The sequence below is a fragment of the Diadema antillarum genome, unplaced genomic scaffold, assembly GCF_040938485.1.
Source record: "Diadema antillarum isolate AM-2024a unplaced genomic scaffold, OU_Dant_1.0 scf00000042, whole genome shotgun sequence".
NCBI classification, from domain to species: Eukaryota; Metazoa; Echinodermata; class Echinoidea; order Diadematoida; family Diadematidae; genus Diadema; species Diadema antillarum.
The window spans coordinates 985826-1006232 of record NW_027270931.1 but is presented as its reverse complement, the minus strand read 5'-3'; the positions used below and the strand labels follow the sequence as shown (position 1 = coordinate 1006232).

Here is a 20407-nt window from a genome sequence, read left to right as displayed (position 1 = left end):
CCCCCCCCCCACACACACACACGCACACTCTGTCGTCTTCGCGTTCTCTTCCCAACTACTGTATACGCCGAGTATTTCACGAGGTTTTTGTTTTCGCGAATTTCGCGAGTCAGGTGTTATTCGCGAATTCAAAGACACGCGAAAATATCGACTCTGATCCCGACATTAATGTGCCGTGCACGCATATACTTCTCCATTCAGGACTGTACTCCCTGATGGAGAATTTAACCTCTCGCGAACTTGCCCGGAAGTCCCGATTCGCGAAAATTTAGACTTGCTAAATTATGGCAAATAATGTATAACTTCGGAAGGTACATTGTAGATCGGGGTGTCGAGGGAAGGGGAGGGGAGGGGAAGGGCAGTGTAAAGTGAAAAGTGAAATTCGGGACAGAGTTAGCGAAAAGCTCAAGTTGGATATTACAATTGACAATACTAAGTTATGACTAATGGAATGTTAATAAGATATTTTGAAAAATGATGCCCCTTGGAAGAATTAAAAAATGACGCTTTATCGTAATCGGGTATGAGATTATCGAAAATCGGTGAGACGTTCGTGAGCTGGAATGTCACTAATTCAGGGGCTATGTTCCTTAGAGACGCAAATACAAAAGGCTTCCGATTTGAGACAGTAAAAGTAGGTTTGATCTTTGAAATGTGTTGCCAATACAGGGATCAGTTATAGATTTAGCGATTCAGAGGCTTTAGATGGTTCTGCAACAGACATAAACAGTTATAGTAATATGATGAAAAAAAAGATAAGGTTCGACATTAATGACGGGGAAGTTTTTTTTTTTAATTTTGCCTCATGATATGAATATGATATTATGTGATGACAAGTAAGCATTATAATAAATATATACACATACGTACATTATCATACATGTACCACGGAATTGAGGTTTACGGGATTTGAAGGGTTAAAGTGTATTTCGGTCTTTCAAGATTACATTGATGTTGTGCATGAAGAGTACAGCGCTACGTAACAAGTCTCTTTGATCGTCATCATACCATTTGACCTCTAGCAGTGACAGTGTGTCGATATAACCATGCCGAAGAATGTCGTACTCCCAGCATTGCGTGATAGACCTTTAATGAGGCGTAAATCTCCCAAGCATGCAGTAACCGTTTGAATGCCTAGGGTGCGTGCTGTCAAGCATACTCAATCGAGTTGAAGCAACCTAGACTGCACGCCGTTCACTTCACTGTAGTGGGATATACAAATATATGTCGATACAGCATGTGTTTGACCGTTTTTACGTCTATACTCGACCAACAGCAAAGCAGCTATACATGTGCAAATACGCTGATTGCTAATCAATTTGAAAGTTGCTGTTCATTTTGTTTTTCTCAATAATCTCTCAATTTCCGAGTTCCAATTAATTTAATAAGAACGCATGAAGTGCACCTCTTGTCAGCATGATCAGTGTTTTAGAATAGAAAGACTTGTAATATCCATCTAGCGTATAAGTTGATAAATAAATCCTTGCAGATCCGCGTTGTATCGATTCAGTATAATCCACTGTATGCGGCAACCTCCCGAGTCCTGTACATCGTCTATGGGAATTTAAGGGTCTCGGTGTGAACGGATTAAAATACTTTTGTCATTGAGCTCCTCTCAAGTGCACAGGCAGTTGATGAACCATGTTTTGAAGTAGTGTTTTCAAATCTACCTTAGAAACGTAGTGCAGTAAGAGGGGAGTGTTGTGGTCGCTTATGTTCCGAAAACATGAATAATTGAATGTGAAGAGACTGTCAATAATAGAATGCAATGAGACTCGTCTAAAGCCATCCAGATGAAACTCAAATCTCCTTCCCCACTTCTATCAGAACTTCATTATGGTCATTAGTGGAAAAGCATTATCATTTCCGATTTAATCATGAAGGACCGGAAGTTGTATTACTGAGATTGAAGGGGGCATCAAATGAGGTTTGAAGACCAAATTCGACCAGCACAGTATAGGCTTCAAATATCTACCTCTCTCCATTTCTCTCTCTCTCGCCCACTCTCTCTTCTCTCTATATTCCTATCCTCTCTCACTCTCTCTCTTACTTACTCTATTTCTCTATCTTTCACTCGTCCTCATCATATGTGTTAACAATGGCGTAACGATTCCCGATGGAGTTCTCTGATTGCGGACCCCGTTCACGCCGTACAAGGTTCAGCCGAGGTTGGGAGCGTGCTCCGAATCTCTTTTTGGCCGGAAAGCCCATCGTCATTTGTCCCCGATGCGATGGCGGTATATAGCCCGAATTATCGACGTATGCTATTGATATCTCTTTGCCGGTATACATCTACTATCTTCTCCATCTCCATCATCAAAGACTGTAGGGATGATGATAATTCTGTTTTTGATAAATTACGGAGTGTCTTGTGTATGGTTGGTGTCTATGACTTTCAGAAGGGGCATAAGCAAGTTTAGTTGATTCAAGTATTCCAGTATTTGCTATTTGATCAAACGATGATTTTTGCTTTTAACTGCCGTTTGTAGCTACAAGCATGGACCTATCTAAAACTCAAGTCCCGTTTTACAATCAAGTTTTCCGCATCGTGTGGCAATAGTCTGCTGTAGTTTAAAAGGAAAGTCACCTAACTAAAAGTAGGAGAGCTAAAGCTTTGAGAGGAGGTCTGGGTAGCACTAAAGAAACATAAGACGATTTCGAAGTGATTTGATTGTCACCTATACAATATCGGTCTTGGGACCAAGGGAAGGGGTGGGGCTATCACCTCCCTGTGTGACCGTGACGTCACCCATATAAAACAGCTGGAAATAAGATGAGATCTAGTTTCTCCATTTCCCGTTAGTCTCCTTCCTTTCGTACATATTAATGTACAGAGGTATTATGGATGGTGGTAAACTATGGTTGTACTGGGCCTGCCTTGATAACATCCGCGAAGTACTGTACGGAGTTGATATTCTGCATTTTTATCTTCGGAGTAGCGCCCTCAGTATGTTTGTTTGCCTGAGGGCTTTGGCAGAAATCGAAATTGCAGACGTATTGCGCGAAAGTGAATGTACGATGATAGTTGGTTTTTTTCCCCCTTCTACATTGCAGACTTGTGTATTTTGAGTGTGTGTCTTGTGTACCTGCGTTTCATATGATAGTCATCTGTATACACAACACGTCATATAAATCAACATCTTCAACAATGACATCCATTCATCCCAGATTATAATGGTAGAATCTGGAATCAATACATCTGACAGCGTAACACATTAAAAGTATTTCGAGAGTGCACAATGACTTGCAATATTGTCATCGACGTGATAATTCGCTGTGCCCTAACCTCTTTAAAAAAAAAAAAAAAAAACATGCGTATAATGATGTTCTGAGGAGTGAGCGAAATGACCTTGCGTTTCTTCCTTTTCGGCCACAAAATAAATCTCTATCGGCCAGTAGCGTGGTAAGTCTTCTCTCATTTCATCCATCTTCTCTTCTTTCTATATTTCTCTCTTTCAATTCCCCTACCTTTCTTTCTCTATCCATCTTTCTCCATTTCAGTGGTATCCTACTTATGCAAGCGTCTTCTTTACCTTTCTCAGTCTGTGTCCCTCTCTCTTCATGGTATTATCTATATATCTCTTTTTATCTCTTTCTCTCTAATCCCGTCCATCTCTCAATCCATTCCTCCCCTCCATTTTTTCTTTCTTACCCACTATATATATATATATATATATATATATATATATATATATATATATATATATCAATCTATCTATGCATGTATCTATCTATCTACATCTCTGTATGTATGTATGTATGTATGTATGTGTGTTTCTTTATTTACCTCTATATTTATCTACCTCTCTCTATCTCTTTTTACCTATATATGTATTTATGTATCTATGTATCTATCCATCAACATATCTTTTTATCTATATATCTTTATCTATGTATATATATATATATACATAAATATATATATATATATATATGTGTGTGTGTGTGTTTGTGTGTGTGTGTGTGTGAGTGTGTGTGTATGTATGTATGTATGTATGTATGTATGTATGTATGTGTATCTATCCTCATCTTTCCTTTCTTATCCCCCCTCCTCTTTACCATCTCTTTCTAACGCTGTATTTTGTGTCATCTCGTCTCGTTTCCCCCTCTCCTCCATCGGCTCTCTCGTCACCCAACCTCATCTCCGGGTTACCCTCGTGCGATTATAGAATGGCACAATGATATCAAAATAACTCGTACCGCCGAGCAAATTTAGCCCGATCGTCTCAAGCCGATTTCACCTCATTTTTCTGTCTCGTCTGATCAAGTACCACTAGTGATGTTTGATTAAGTGAATGACCTGGATTCTGCATCCCCGCACGTCTATTTGCAAAGACCAGGGTCAACATTTTTTTTTCCTCATTTCATTTTGCGTACAAGTTGATTTTGTCTTGACAGTCTTTCAGAGTATGAAAGTTGACTGTTAAGCCAGGCTTTGTCAGTTGTTCGTGCAAGATTATGTTTGTGGTATACTGGTATTCCCCTTGACTTCTTAATGACTCGCTAAATCAGAGGGCTGGTTAGATTATTAATTTTGTTCCATGCGGAGATGATATGTCACCGGAAAGTTCTTAGCTTGATCTTTGCAGGAAATTACGTAACAATTATTACTGTAAGTGTGCGCAGGAAGAATATTCTGGTCACCTTGTTTGTAGATGGTACGACATCACTTGAAACACTCCTATTACTCAAGGGTATAAACACAAGGATAATGTACCGCTGAAATATACTGTATACATGTGCAAAACTACTGACGATGATTTGATTTGCGCCGTACTGTCTTCGCGGCATAGTATGTGTGTGTGTGTGTGTGTGTGTGTGTGTGTGTGTGTGTGTGTGTGTGTGTGTGTGTGTGTGTGTGTGTGTGTGTTCCACACATCGTCTCCAGTTCGGCTGATTTACGAGCGAATGTGTCGTCATAAACAGAGAGGTTGGGGTAGGTGGCAGTGCTTGGGGCGTGCCGTCTCTGACGTCATCAATGCGTGACAATGTGAAATGTACCAGAAAAAAATGTCTGTGTTGAGACCTTATAATACTGTTCTGCGTTAAGTGTTAGTTACTGATTCTTCATAGTATTGTTTTACTTCTTTCCGCATCCAAAGTGAATGGAGCCACGACGTTTAAAATTTGACTTGTTACTGCGGCATTATGCAGATTATTTAGCAAGAGACCGAAGTTTGTCAACAGTACATTTCAGCGAGTATATCAATGATTTTGTTTTAGCGAGCCCGCTTGTGAATACTTTTGCCGCATTTCTGAATATCGTCAACTCTTTTTTATGATAGTTTTGGGCATGCATATCCTTATTGTCTATTGGAGTAAATTCACTTGCATGTTCAGCTAGACGATGTAAAAGTTTCATGTATGATTATACATTATTAATATGATTTGATGTATTTATATATTTTTTATCTATTGTTTCAAGACATGTCCATATCCCAGTCAATTTGTGACAATTTTATCATTTCTAATGACAGTTGATTCTCTTCTGATGAAATCAAGCCCACACCAGTACTGCTTTGTCATCCTTAAGTTATGTTATCATTACAATATGAGTGCTTTGCAAAACTTACATAGAACGTGCCTTCAAGACGCAGACACCGCATTGAATACACTGTAGACGTTTTAGGGTTGGAGACGATTGTTTGTAAACGGGGCTGGTCCATTTCGTTAATTGGAGACTTATCCGGCCAGTCCTTGCGAGGGGAAAAAAAAAACTAGGCTCGGGGATTAATTATTGATACTGTTTATGTAACTCCGCGGGATATAGCTCTCGTCCCACATCGCGTACGCCTTGGCCGCCGCCGCTAAACCACCCGGCCTTCTACACGGATGGAGACAACTCCATCTCGTGGTAGGGTTCGTCGTCTGCTCGGCGCCACGCCAGCAGAAATAAGACCACGTGATCAAGTTGGCTGACGACGCGTCACAGGGATTTTCTGCGATGCTGCGCCGCGTGAACGGTGTCTAGGGTCTCTCTCTCTCTCTCTCTCTCTCTCTCTGTCTCATGATATGCACACACACACACAAAAAAACTCACTCATACACATACACACACACACACACGCACACACACACACACACACACACACACACACACACACACACACACACATACCCATAGTGTGCTGTGTCACAGAGCTGAAACGCCACCCAACGCTCGTCCGTTCTTCGTACAGCACGATGTTCACTGTCTTTTCTGTGAGAAAATTAAAAATAAAGTCTTTCCTTGATGTCGAAATATAAGGTATCAAATGAGTCGTTCAGAATCAGCAGAATGCTTCTTTACCGACTACTTGGCTCATTTTATCCTATAAAAGGCATCAGCTCACATAGGTATCTTTCATTTCCGAATAGAGACGCATCGAGAAAGACTTTAGATCAATAGTCAGTTTCACTTTACGCAAAAAGACGAAATCGAGAATACACTCACAACTGTCAGGTTTTGTTACTCACTTGTGAAGAGAAAAATGAAATGGCTTCTGGGACCCCAACTGGCGTCATTTTTTAAAATAAATTTTCTAATGATCAGAAAGTACTTCAGTATTGTTGTTCCGCCTTTGAAGAAAAAATGATATATATCAAAAAATAACATCCCAATCCGGGTAAGCTAAGATCGTAATGACATGATCACGTTATTTGCACCGCCGATGTTTTCTTCACAGTAGGCTACACATTAAGAACATTAATTCCTTAAATGAATTCATTGTACTTTTTTTCTGCGTGATCTCTAAATTCCTGATACATATACCAACATGTTCTTCACGATCAGCAGGCATCAACGTGTACCACAGCTACGCGCTCAAATTTATCTCGTTAGTACTGTTTTATTTCTTCCGCGAGTCATCCCTCATATTTCCCCAGCTGTTAATATTTCACGTCCTTCGAGAAAGCAGGGAAAAGAAGAAGGAGAAGAAGAAGAAGAAGAAATCCCTGCTCGGCAAGAATGATATTTCCATTCCGCAACCATCCCCAAATTGCACGTTATGTCATCCGACCCACGCGCGGCACATGATCTTCAGAAATACCCTTGTCAGACGGAATTGAGCCTCCCCCCCCCCCCCCCCTCCCCTCCGTAAACGACTGACGTTACACTCGCTCGCCAGTCCATATTTTTCCACCTTCGGATTGAGTTTCCTCAGCCCGGGGATATTTCTGTTTACACACGGCATGCTGGTGTGCGATAACTTTTTCATCGCGTGCCGAAAGCAGACGCACTATGTACTACTACTACTTACACTGTTACTAATGTAGCGAGGGATGAATATCGGAGACGCGGCGATGGATGCGCTAACGACATTTCGTCGAGTGAGGGCGGCGATTGAATGTAGCTTGGTGGCGTAGTTGAGATGCAAGCGATATTCAGTTGCGTTTTCTCTGCTACTCCAGAAAAGCATTTTAGTACGCAGGATAACCATGGACCTACGTAGGTCCATGAGATAACGAACTCTTGGGAGTAAGAAAAAATGAAGCGGTACCGAAACAAAGCTTATAAACCAATAAAATCGGAGCCTATTCGGGTAAATCTTGAAATCTATTCAGTCAGACCAATAACGTTCCATTTCACAGGGCAGCTTTCACCCACATCGGCTTCATACAAGTGAACCATACGTTGAATCTCCATGGGTGAACTGTGAACATTTCTAGATATACGTTGTACTTGTAGGTGGACTCGCCCGTTGCACACACGTAATCTTCGAAACTTAATTTGTCGACTGTACTTGCATGGTAACACTCAAAGAATAGATATGAATTTGCCATCAATAATGATGCTGCAAACGAAAATTATGAGGTTAAGATTTCATTATTGGATGGTACAGTAATAAAATCAGGCTGTTGCTCCTCCCCCTTCCCTCCCCCCGGATCCCCGACGCATTGAAGTTGACAGCAATGAAAGAAACGTGTGATTGCGTGAGCTTAGTAACAAATGATATAGTGGGGCAGATATGTGAAAAAGATGCTCACATCCGGCGGAAAGTATGAAATTTTGCATGTAGGGGTATTTTGAGGCGCTGATTTCAAAATTGCCGGATCCAAGAGATCTGACCACGGGGTCGGCCGCCATTTTGAATTCCAATATGGCCGCCGTCAAAGATCCCTATCTTCAGTTCTGAATGACATTAGCCATTGGAATTTGATATATAAAAGAATGGTGATATGATGACTTCAATAACAGACTTATTTGATATGTCTGACAAGCTGCACGGCAGCCAATTTGAATTTTTATACATATTTGCTGTGTTGGAGTGTTGAAAATCTCTATGTCGGGTTTGTAAATTAGGCTACCTGATTGAGCGCGCGTTTGTAACTGATAGAGTGCGCGCTGATGTATTTACATTGTGACGTCAGTGAAAGGTGCATTATGCTTCCTTTTTGCTGCACTTTTTGACATGCTCGTGAATGTTAGTCGTGATGTTTGTCTTCGTAGCCACATTGGAATTCAAAATAGCAGGCATTGCGTTTGTCAGACACATCACATCAGTTAATATTTTAACTCAGTATGTTAAAATACTTGTTTACACCTAATTTCAGGGTCACTCACCACTTTGAAATCGAGATAGGGATTCTGAATATTTCGTCGAGGCGGCCATATTGGAATTCAAAATGGCGGCCATTCGATGTTTGTCAGACACTCCGAATCAATCTGTCATCAAATTCAATGTGTCAAAACGCTCATGTGTACCAAATTTTGGTGCCACAGGTCATTCAGAACTGAAGATAGGGATCTTTGAATTTATTTTGTGATGGCGGCCATATTGGAATTCATAGTGGCGGCCGACCCCGTGATCAGATCTCTTGGATCCGGCAATATTTGAAATCAGCGCCCCAAAATACCCCTATATGCAAAATTTCATACTTTCCGCCGGATGTGAGCATTTCGACCAATTTTTGTTACATATCTGCCCTACTAATATCGAATATGTATGTATAACATCGTAAGACCACGTCATAAGTTATTAATATGACCACCTAGGCCCTATCTTATGAACAGATATGTGTTGAAAATAGTGTTTAGAATACAACCTTACTTGCGCGAATCATTATTGGTCTTTAATCATAAAAAATATTTTCTTATCAGAATGGATAGAAATATACTTGACACACGGTCACGCACAAACTTCGCAGAAATTATACACTTGCGCGCTTGATGTTACCCACGGGGAGTCTTACCGGCAGTGTCACGGGCAGCAGCTGTCTGGAAGTCACCCGGCGTTACAACAGCGACCTCTAGACCCTACAACAAGCAATGACAAGATTGCCCGCTGCGATGACCGTTCTACGAACTTTTTTCCCCTCCTCCCCCCCCCCCCTCCTCCTCCCCCCCCCCCCCCAGTTTCTAAACACCAGTCTTAAGCCATCCCACATCATATAGCGCACATTTTCAAAGACTGTTCTTACTTTGAAAGCCCTCTAAACGTTGTCTGCGTACAGCGTATAGTCTGGTGTTGATCAAATAATGAGTTATATGACAAAATGTTTTGATTTTCTTTCTCTTCTTGAAGTTTACAAGGATGCTTGCCATATCTATAGATATGTGCGCATTGAACAAAATAACTGGTTGAAAAGACCGAGTATGTCCATTCTCGTGAATGTTATTCCCCCTCTCTCTGCAAAATGATTCTCACGTTTTCCAGACGGAAGATGGGAGAAAAGGGCGATATACTCCTCTCCCTGTCAATGTTGAGTTAAACAGATATGATAAAAAATATAAAAATCGAATCATTTTAAAATGGAGGAATACCAAAGGCTTTTTATACAGATTTTCACTAGATTTATCCTTAAAATCAATTTAAACGGAAGAAATTGCCTATATCACGGAGGTACACACGTGATACCTTTCCTCTCACCTCCCTGCCTGTATACTAACTTCCCTATCCAACACTACGACACATGCATGGGCGGGGGGGGGGGGGGGGGGGGATGGGGGAGGCGGTGAGAAGAAAACCTCTCTGGTATGGGACACCTGGGCCACTGTGCGTCCGACATACACCAGCCACAGGTTGAAGTTGGGTGACCTTTGACCTTCGGCCTTCCACTCACTTTCTCGCCACAATGACTGTTGGGGCATATGGCATGGAGCTACCCAGCTCCATGGTTAGGGTTAGGGCGTCAAGCTTACTATACTTGCCCTCTTTTTAAGGCCAAACAAACATATACCGCATCGAATGTGTGTGAACTCTACATCGCAACTCGGACCACGGGATGGAAATCATGAACGGGTGAACTTCGGCATTCGGCAGGGCAAAATTTGACTGCACTGGATTTCCCGGCACACTCGTAGGAATATCACGGCTGACCGGAATGAACCGTGAGAGTATTCGTACAGACTACAGGTGCAGTATTAGTGGAACAGGTAGTACTGGTCCAAAGAGGTCATCGCTGTGTACAGGTTGAGAACAAGATTTTTATTCTATTAGGTAAGAGAACGTGGAAGATAAGCGTCCAGAGTTGATAGGGGAACACATGATCGAACGTTATGTTCAGCGTCTATAGAACCTCCAATGAAGTCTTAATATATTTGCAAAACCATAACAGGATCAGGTGAACAAACTGTGATAGTACACGTTGCTTATTGAGGCACATATACTATTAGACTGACACTGATCGGTAATGCCACAAATTGCACAAAGATCAACTTCAGCAACGCGATCTGTAGTGACGGTGCGTTCTGAACGGTATCAGCAGCGCATAAGCATTGGTCATGCCATTGCACTCCATACGATTGCACTCAAAGCCATGATTAGGCTATGAGGCTTCTGTGATGCCCACTGAACTAGCGCCATCATGCGTTGCGAATGATACTACACGTGTAGTATCCAACTCTCCACACTGTATAGATACAAGTAACCGTTTACTATAATAATGACAATCATTTGAAAAAGAGAGACTTGATGGAGAAAGTTTGTGATGACGGAGTGTGTGATTCTGTCAGAGTGAAGTTTGAAGTCCCCCGTCGTGCTGGTTTCATGTGTTTTGGATGTTCCTTTTCAACATAGGGAAAATGGAAATCATCACACGCATTTTTCAATCTGTCCTATACTTTAACTTTGGGTGTCATGTCACGTATCATGTTCAACAAGTTTATTCATTTGTTTGTTTGTTTGTTTGTTTGTTTGTTTGTTTGTTTCATTCTCATCAGACAACATGGCTGGGTAGCCCATATTCAGCTGCAATAGCTTGTCTTCTCATGGGGTCCAGTTGGATGTAAGGATGTAATGTTCTGTGAGTGTGAAAGAATCCATGAACGGAAAAGAAATATATTGCATTTCTTCTTGTTTGCGATATTTTCTTTTACAAACGGCACATTCCTTAATCTCTTCTGTTCGCAAACAACATAACGGTTTATGTATATCAAATTTGAATCAGAAAAGAAAGGTATACAGTTTGTATATGACATAGTAGTTGTAGGTACAAGATAATTCAAGCTAGACAACCGCGAGAATGACGAACATGTGTAGCGATGTGTCCTGTCGAGGTGAATGGAACTATAATAGAGCATGTGGGACTGCTCTTTTTTTACACCTCATCTGGTGATTTGTAGAAGTTGAATGATAACATAAAGGCATTGCTTCTAATCATCAGTGTTGGAGCCCCGAATTTAACTGTGAATATGGAAAGTCTTGCGCATTGAAAAATGTACATTATCTCACCTATACCATATGAAATCATGCGGCCTGGTATCATCGAACTCAAATATCCGAGAGAGATATCCACAAAACTAAGCAGGCGCAATCGTTACAGAAGCTGCATATTCAATTCAATCATCATTTTAGTCCGTCGGTACACATGTGTAGTCAACTCTTTGTTGTCGTTTCTTAACCTCAAACTTTCCCTTTGAAATAACATCTCAGTTGATATTTTTTCACCTTATCTCTATGAACCCGCTGTGCAGTAGTTTTATATCATGTGGCAGTTTAATTGTGTGCTTGTATGTATTATTATGCATATTATGTGTAACATATGAATCGTAGCGACTACTTGTACACGTCTCGTCTGCTGGTAGTCATCATGTTGCTATGAGAGCGATGATATATACCATCTGGTTTTATGTGTGAAACGGCTTCTAGATTTCAAGCTACAAAGTACAATATCTGACGAAATAATCAGTTATATTATATGATATTTTTCAGTGAACGGGAGTTAGATATTGGAATTATGACTTTGCTGCAGATAATTGCCCTGGAAATCTATTAAGGAATTTCATAATATTTATAGGGTCATGTGCATAGACAATAAAAAAGAAAATAAAGCCCTCTAAACTTGCCACTTACAAATGACTTTGTGTTTAAAGATTCCCAACACGAGCTAAGCACATACATTTTCAGGTAGGTCTATCAAATTCTTTATAAGTGATATAATGGAGGTAAAATACAAGGGCTAGCATTTATTGCTACGCGCATGGAGTAATTTGTGAGACAGTTGCTTTGTTCAATAATTTCAGCTGGAATCATACATTTATTTGCATGTGTCAGCAATTTTTTTCCCCTCGCGAGATTCCATTTGAAACTGTAATGTTTCAATATTTTGAGACGATTCAAGCAAACAGCGCATTTACTTTGGTGTGATGCGTGTGCATTAAGTTTGTTGGTCTTTTCTGGAGTTGTCTTTTGTTTCTAGGATTGAGAAGTGAATTCTCTCTCTTAAAAGGTGCTCTTTTTGGTTAAAAAGAAAGTGCTGCGGAGATGCTTACTTTATTTCTTCAGAACAACTTTAAATGGATTTAGAATGTGTGATACATAGGTCCGTATAAGCATTTTTTAAAAATCATTATTACTGTGGTAAAATTGGTAAAATATCTACGTCTGCTCTACAAATTATATATTGCCATCCATGACCTTTGAAGGCTACTAAACATGTGGACAATGATGACAAACACTAATTATTCTGTAAGAACGTTTCTATAAGATGTTCAGTTTGTCATATCACTGAAAAGTACTCATAAAACTTATCACATACATTCTGTTGAAATGTTTTTCATCAAGCATGTCACGTTTTGTTCCAAAATTAATTATTTCCAATATTTCTTGCTCCTTTTTTTTCCACAGCCGTGCCCGTGGGAGCCATCGGCGCTCGATCCGCCATGCTTAAGGTCCACATACGCGGCAGGGCTGGTCGCAAGCGCGCCAGCAACGCTAGCGCTCTTTCCATCCCGCCAGATCTGGGTGTGCCTTCCGACAGCGAGTCACCCTACCCGGATTCTCCGGCTCGCCAGCGCAGACCGAGCCTGCACTCTTCCTCGGACGGAATCGCTCTTGATCCTGAGCAGTATCTCAAGCAAGAAGAGGAAGCAGCGAAAGAGAACGAAGACTCGGAACCACAGATATACCTCAGCCGGCGATACGGCTTAGAGGTCAGCGCAAAAGACGCAGCGCTTGCTGCCGAGCAATGGAAAAAATCACAAACTGACGAAGAGAAGCTATCTCGGAAACAGAGGCAGCGACGAGAACACGAGTAAGTCACAACACCATTACATATTTTCCATACTGCGTAAGATTTCTGTCTGTTCGCTGTGTATGCTGCGGTGATATTTTTACAATCACGTTATTAGATCGTCTGTAAATGAACTAATGTCGAGGGGAAAACTGAAATCAATCAGATATTTTAAAGTCATAGCGAGGAAGATAATGTGAAGAGTGAAAGTGGTATGTATGCACACGCTCTATGCGTGTTGACGAGAGACAGCGAGATAGCTGGCGCTTAGCTTGCAGCTGAAGATGTGGACTCATTGGACTGTTATGGCGCCATTGCGCATGCGTGGTGACATCTGCAACGTCACATGTCGTTGGGGCAGAGAGAGCGGCATCTATTATTGAACGGTCCGTGCATTGTGTGTTCGCTATTTTCCAATGTATTATGAGTCTGCCATTTCCAACGCACCGCTCCTGCGATTTGCATAACATTGAGACTGCTTTCACTCTGGCGAAGCCCATGCATTTTGGTATGTGTGTGTATCTGTATGTGTGTGTGTGTGTCTATTGCATATGTGTGTGTGTGTGTGTGTGCTTACGCGCGCCCCGTTGATGTATGCATGCATAGAATAATGTGTAATACGTCTCGCTGTGTTTTTTGAGCAAGGCGTGGATTTCCAGTGCATGTCTATGCGGGGTGCCGTTTTGCGCGGCCTTGAATTTTTTTATCAGTTGGCAGGCGACAGGTCTCACTGGTAAGAGATCCCAACATTGTAATCCCAGAGACAAAAATGCAAATGCAATCAATATAGATATATATCAAGGTAGAATATAAACCGTATTGTGTCCTCTTCTAGTAATTAGATTCACGGTCAAAACATACGTCATACCACCTCGGATTGGTCCATTCAAGGGTCATCAGGAAGAAATGTATTAGAATTTTAAAAGTCGTTTTGCAGGAATTGCAGTTAACTCCATTTCAAGAAATATGGAAATAATGAGGTGAAGATTACATGATATTGCCGTTAAGAACAATGATTGTGATTATAATTGTTATCTACGTGAAATGACAACAAATTTGATTATACAAAGATGACATTGTTCCAGACGGTCGTTGTAATAATTCGAACTTACATGGACAAATCATTTTGTTTTATTTTATTATTCCCATTATGATCGTATCCGATGATAGAATGGCAGTGCTTCTACTTATAAGATGTCTTTTCTTCTTGCATGTTTTAGTCATGGCATGACATATGGCAGTTATTCAACAGATAACTTTCAGTTCTTTTAGGGATATTTCCACCTTCTTAAAATGACATGTCATGCAATCATCGTATTGTATATGCGACATAAAATATTTGCAAAGAAAATATATATGATCTGAAAGCGTAGAAGTTCTGATTTGTGTTTCCAATTTGCTCTTTGAAAAAACAACAGCAAAATGGATGACAATGTCATGTGAATAAGGAACGTGATGTCGTTGAGTGACAATTTCTTCGATCCCTGCCCTAAATGCGAAATATGTAAACGGATCCATGCATCATTTCGTCACGATATTATATTTTCTAGTTTTCCACTTTGACATGACTTTGACAAAGATGATTATCATTCCTTTTTAAGGAAACATGACGTCACCACAATGTAAGAGCATGGCCGTCCACTGAAATTTACACCATTTTTTACTGTTTACACCCCGGATTTACACCAGAAGACAGTGAAATTCACTAAATTACACTCTATGGCCTCGGGTGTAAACGTAACAAAATCAGCACTTTCTTTGAAGTTTCCTTCTAATTGGATACACCGTAATATTATGAATCAAACTGGAGAACGTGAAAACACAGTGTGTCTGCCCTGAGAGAATTGTTAAGTTAGGTGTGACCACTGGATGAACTTTGAACAGTTTTCACGTCGCAACAATTTCAAACAATCACGCACGTTGTATGGGGGGGGGGGAATCTACGCACTGCTGTGCACATTGCAACAATTATATCATTTTGGCTTGTGGTGGAGAGTTACCGCTGTATGGTAAATTAGGGCCTTTCTTCATCGTAATCGATATCTCCGTTCCAAGGAGCACCGTCGTACATTACAGCGGCTGCACTTGTCATAATATTGCTATCAGTGAGTACGGCCTATTGATCAAAGGAAGATGACTGATAATTTGTCTAAAGCAGTTGATGTCTGCAAGTCAATCAAACCAAACTGATGAATTATACCAAAAAGCGTGCACACTTAGACACACATGTGGTTATAGATATATATGTGTATGTACATATTGTGTACTTTCTCTAATATTTTGTTGACTTATAGTGTGCACGAAAACATGGAGGTATTTCATACAACCATTCTTTCGTTATCAATATCGTTTGCTATTTTATAAGTGCCATGATGTAACGCTTGAAAAAAGCCCTGAACGCATTGCATGCGTAAATATGGACTATTATGATTATCAGCATAAATATACGTGTAGGTGCAGATACGTCAATTAGACGAGACTTTGTCTGTGGGTATATACCAGCGACTATAATATCTGGCATTTCCCTTAGGTATTCCTCATGAGTCTCCTGAAAGTTCGAGGCCAAAGCTCAATTCCAACAGGAAACTGGCTGATCTCCATGTCTCTTGGTATTCATTTGTGGCTCCATGGTATTTACATGGAGCTACAACTTGTTCCATGGTATTTAGTACCATTGGATACACAGACAACAACCTATACGCAACAAATAAGCAAGCAAACCAAATGCGGTAGTCACTGAGGAATAAATGTAATAAATCTATGACTTACATTGTACACAACCAAACTGGCTCACAAACTGTGCATTTTGACGTACATGCTGTGAACTGTTCACTGAAGTCTATACTAATGAACATTAATGAATAATCGCTTACAAAATACTTACGTACAATAGACACAAACACACACACAACAAAATACAGTAATCATAAAAGAAATACAGGTTATGGTAACTGAGAATCTCAAAACCAAGCACATATTTACGTCAGACCAAACTTTCCCCAGTTTTGTTCTTTTCTTCTGTGTCTGACATTTATCGTTTAGAATCGCATAATACATAAGTATTTCTGGTTCGTTTTTTGAGCGGCTTCACTATGTCAATGGAAATAATATCATCGTTTACTAAAGTGTTGATACACTAATCATGTTAACATTGTTATAATACCGGTATTAGCATATACGGGCTGGACTGGGGAAAAAAAGGCTCTAATGGGTATTAGAATGAAATCTTTTGGTTTTATGTGTTAATAAAATGCGTGGTGGACGGTATAGTGTATTTTGTCGAGTTTGGGTGTCTGCTGTTACTCAACTCGTATCAGAGAATCTGAGTATATCTAAGTATGTTATGATGTATGTTTCGCCTGTTTTGTTCTGTTTTTATGTCTCCGCCACGAAGTGTCGCCGGAGGCATTATGTTTTCGGGTTGTCCGTCCGTCCGTCCTTCCGTCTGTCCGTCCGTCCTTCCGTCCGTTCGTCCGTCCTTGTCCTTCCGTCCGTAATCAATTTTGTTGACAGCGTACCTAAAAAACCGTTAGAGGTATCCTAATGAAATTGGCATGTGTATGTACAGATTAGTGGGCAAAGTTGTGCCTATCAACTTCTGAGCGCACATGCTCAAGGTCAAATGTCAAAAGGTCAAGGTAAAATGCTCAAAATGTCACTATTTCCCCCATATCTGTGCAATGCACGAAAATATTTTCTTGAAACTTAGTGTATACATGAACTACCAAATAAAAATTCTCCAGAGAGAGTTTCAGGTCATGAGGTCAAAGGTCAAAGGTCAAATGTCTAGTGAAAATGTTGAAATTTCACTTTTTCTCCATATCCCACAAATGGTTCAAGGTATCTTCATGGAACTAGGTGCATATGCATGTACTGACTGGCAGTGATTATCTAGAGAATTTAGGGGTCATGGGTCAAAGGTCATGGGTCAAAGGTCATGGCTCAAAGGTCAGGGTCAAATCCTCAAAATTTCACTATTTCCCTCTTATCTATGCAATGCCTGCAGGATTTTTCTTGAAACTTAGTGTATGCATGTAATACCCAATAGAGATTCTCTTGGATGTTTCTTGCCAAAAGGTCAACGGTTAAAAGGTCAAAGGTCAAGTTAAAGTGCAAAATTTCACTTCTTTAAACTTATTAAAGGGTCAAAAGGCAAGTAAAAAATCCTCAAATCCCCAAATACCTGCACCTTTGAGCAATATAGCCATTTATCCAATTCAACATAGTTCAAGGAAAGTGAACATGCAACACATCTTTGACAAACCTGTCATTTTAATATTTTGTTAATTACGTGAAACTGTCACTACACATTGTCAAGATATTGTACTATAGACCTATTAGGAGAACCATGCATTATGGCGGAGGCATGCATACCAGTCGCCATAGCGACATTTCTAGTTTCTCTTTCAAGGCTGTCGTATCTTCAAGCTATATGCTTATTTATGACGACAGTCTTCTGCATTCACATTCCCAATACATGTACTATAATTCAGGCAGATCATTTGTTTGACTATCCTGAGTAGCTCCCATCCGAAGTGTTTTCCTATTCTTTTCTCCAATCTGTTAACAGTCCATTGTACGCGTAAACTTCAGTTATGTTAGGATGTATACACACTGTATAATGCCTTATTGTGTTGAGGAAAAAAAATGTGTATTTCATTTGTAATATAAATCATATTCAATGCAGAAAATTTCGAATAAATTCATTTGAATTTGAAAAAATATATATATAACCTTCAGTAATTCAGTGGGGTACAATTCCGCGGTTAGTAACGTTACATTTAAAGAAATTTAGATACCTATTTTTACTACTAAATCACCATTTATTCATTTCAAGTCAAAATCATGTTAAAACATGTTCATCCTCCCCAGGCCTATGATATAGAAAAGAATGAGTACAATCCAATAAATATTAGAATTGCTATGGCAATTAAAAGGGCTGGTGTATATACACAATTTAACCAAACCAAACATCAATTTTTTTTCTCGAAACTAAAAACAGATGAATCTTCATGAAAAGTAAAATTGATGTTGATGACATCGCCGGTGAGTCTGGGACGTGAATGCAGAGAAACAATCGGTCACTCTGCACAACTTCATTAGATTTCTTTTCGGGAACAATCGCGTCCGTCGACGGGCGATTTGCCCGCCAATTTAACCCTCGGCGACATTTTGCAATGCCAGTCCTAAAGCATCAAGCCGCCTCTCTCTGGAGACCCCAGTATGGAGGAGGGGAGGGAGGGAGTTGGGGGGGGGGGGGGTATGAGTGTGCTCATAATAAAACAGAGTGGTCGTGGTGATCTGAGGCAATGCGCAGTGTTCCGTCGTGATGACTGATCAACATGCGACTATGTGTTGCCATGGCAATGAGCAGACAAGAAGTAATGTAGCGGAGTTTGCAGAAGATGAGGCAGAGCGGGAGAAGAGAGGATAGTGTGGGGAGTGGGGGAGGGGGGAAAGGTGGGGTTCTTGTGATGTCGATTATAGCTTGGAATCTTCCCCTTCTTCAGATGTGGACCCATTTCGTGATTGTTGCCGCTGTGACGCTTGTTTCCTTACATCACGACCCAAGAGCGACGACTAACTAACTGCATCTTCACTGTGAATTGCTTACATCATTACAGCGCTATACTGTAAGCCAGTCACTCTCCCCTGATAATTGTGTTTGCCATATTTTTCTGCCGTGTAGGTTTGAAATGTATGAAATGTGATTTCCCAAAGGTTATTGCACTATAACTGGATGGAGTCGATAGGAAAAATTGCTTGGTACATGTTTACATTGCACACTGTGACTTCCACGACGAGGCGGTGTCATGGAAAATTATTTTGTTGTTGTTTACATGATCTCTGATATCAAAGACTCTCACAGGGTATCTTTTAGATTAGAAGTAATCATTTTCATTTTTTATCAAATGTAAGTCAGAGCTGTTAACAACAACAACAACAACAACAACAACAAATCTACTTAAAGTGGTGCTCTTTGGACGTATAGGTAGGATCTATCCCGTGAGCGCGCAGTGGTTTTTTTTCCAGATTTTACATTTATAACAGGTTAATCCAGAGATGACCTTATATTGTGCACGTTTAGGTTTTCTTTGTGAGCTTAATCAGACCACTTTTCAGGGAGAAATCGAAACAATTTTTACGGACGGCAGTATTTCATCTTCACCGACGCCTTCAACTTTTCCAAACGTGGATTACAGACACTTTCCCTCATGATCTGACTCTCTAAAAAAAATCTAGTGAAAATATTCACTCTTAAAGGAGTGAATATTAAAAGAGTGAATTTAGAGTGAAATTGGAGTGAATTTTGAGTGAAAATGTTCATCTTCACTCGTTTTGGAGTGACCTCAGGGATCACTCCAAAATCTTCGAGTGATCCCTGAGGTCACTCCAAAATGAGTGAAAATGAACATTTTCACTCAAAATTCACTCCAATTTCACTCTAAATTCACTCTTTTTTGTATTCACTCCTTTAAGAGTGAATATCACTAGATTTTTTTTTAGAGAGTATTCTCATTAATAAAATGGTAATGATTTATTATGACGATGTTTAACAGGGCAAGTGATTACCATGAGTCAGAAAGCGCTAATGTTCACTCCCATTTGTCATCTTGTTCATGTGAGATGCTCCAAGTTTTGAACTCGGAGAATAACTCGACAATCGGAACGGAGAAAATTTTGAGTAAAACCCATTTTTTTTTTCAAATACAGTTGCGCTCAGTAGCATCATGTTGGATGTTACATTCGAAATACCCCTTCCCTTTACTTATCTAAAGGTCTAAAGGTACGTGTAAATTCAATGATTTTATATACTTTTTTCCCGTTTTTATATGAATCCAAAGTACATAAATACCCGAGTGCAATTTACTGAGTATACACTGAGCATGACGTCATGACATCTCTTGAATGAATCCTTTTTAAGGCGTCTTTGACATGGCTTACGACTGGTCCGTAATCAGCATTCTACTCAGAA

General features: G+C 40.2%; 1 protein-coding gene across 1 annotated transcript in view; it reads left to right on the top strand.

The window, feature by feature from the left end:
- Positions 1-20407, top strand: part of LOC139713117 (voltage-dependent calcium channel type A subunit alpha-1-like) — a 303372-nt gene that overhangs the window by 35532 nt on the left and 247433 nt on the right. The window contains exon 2 of the mRNA XM_071624874.1: positions 13047-13452. Coding sequence (XP_071480975.1) covers positions 13047-13452 — 406 coding nt within the window. The remainder of the gene's footprint in view (positions 1-13046; positions 13453-20407) is intronic.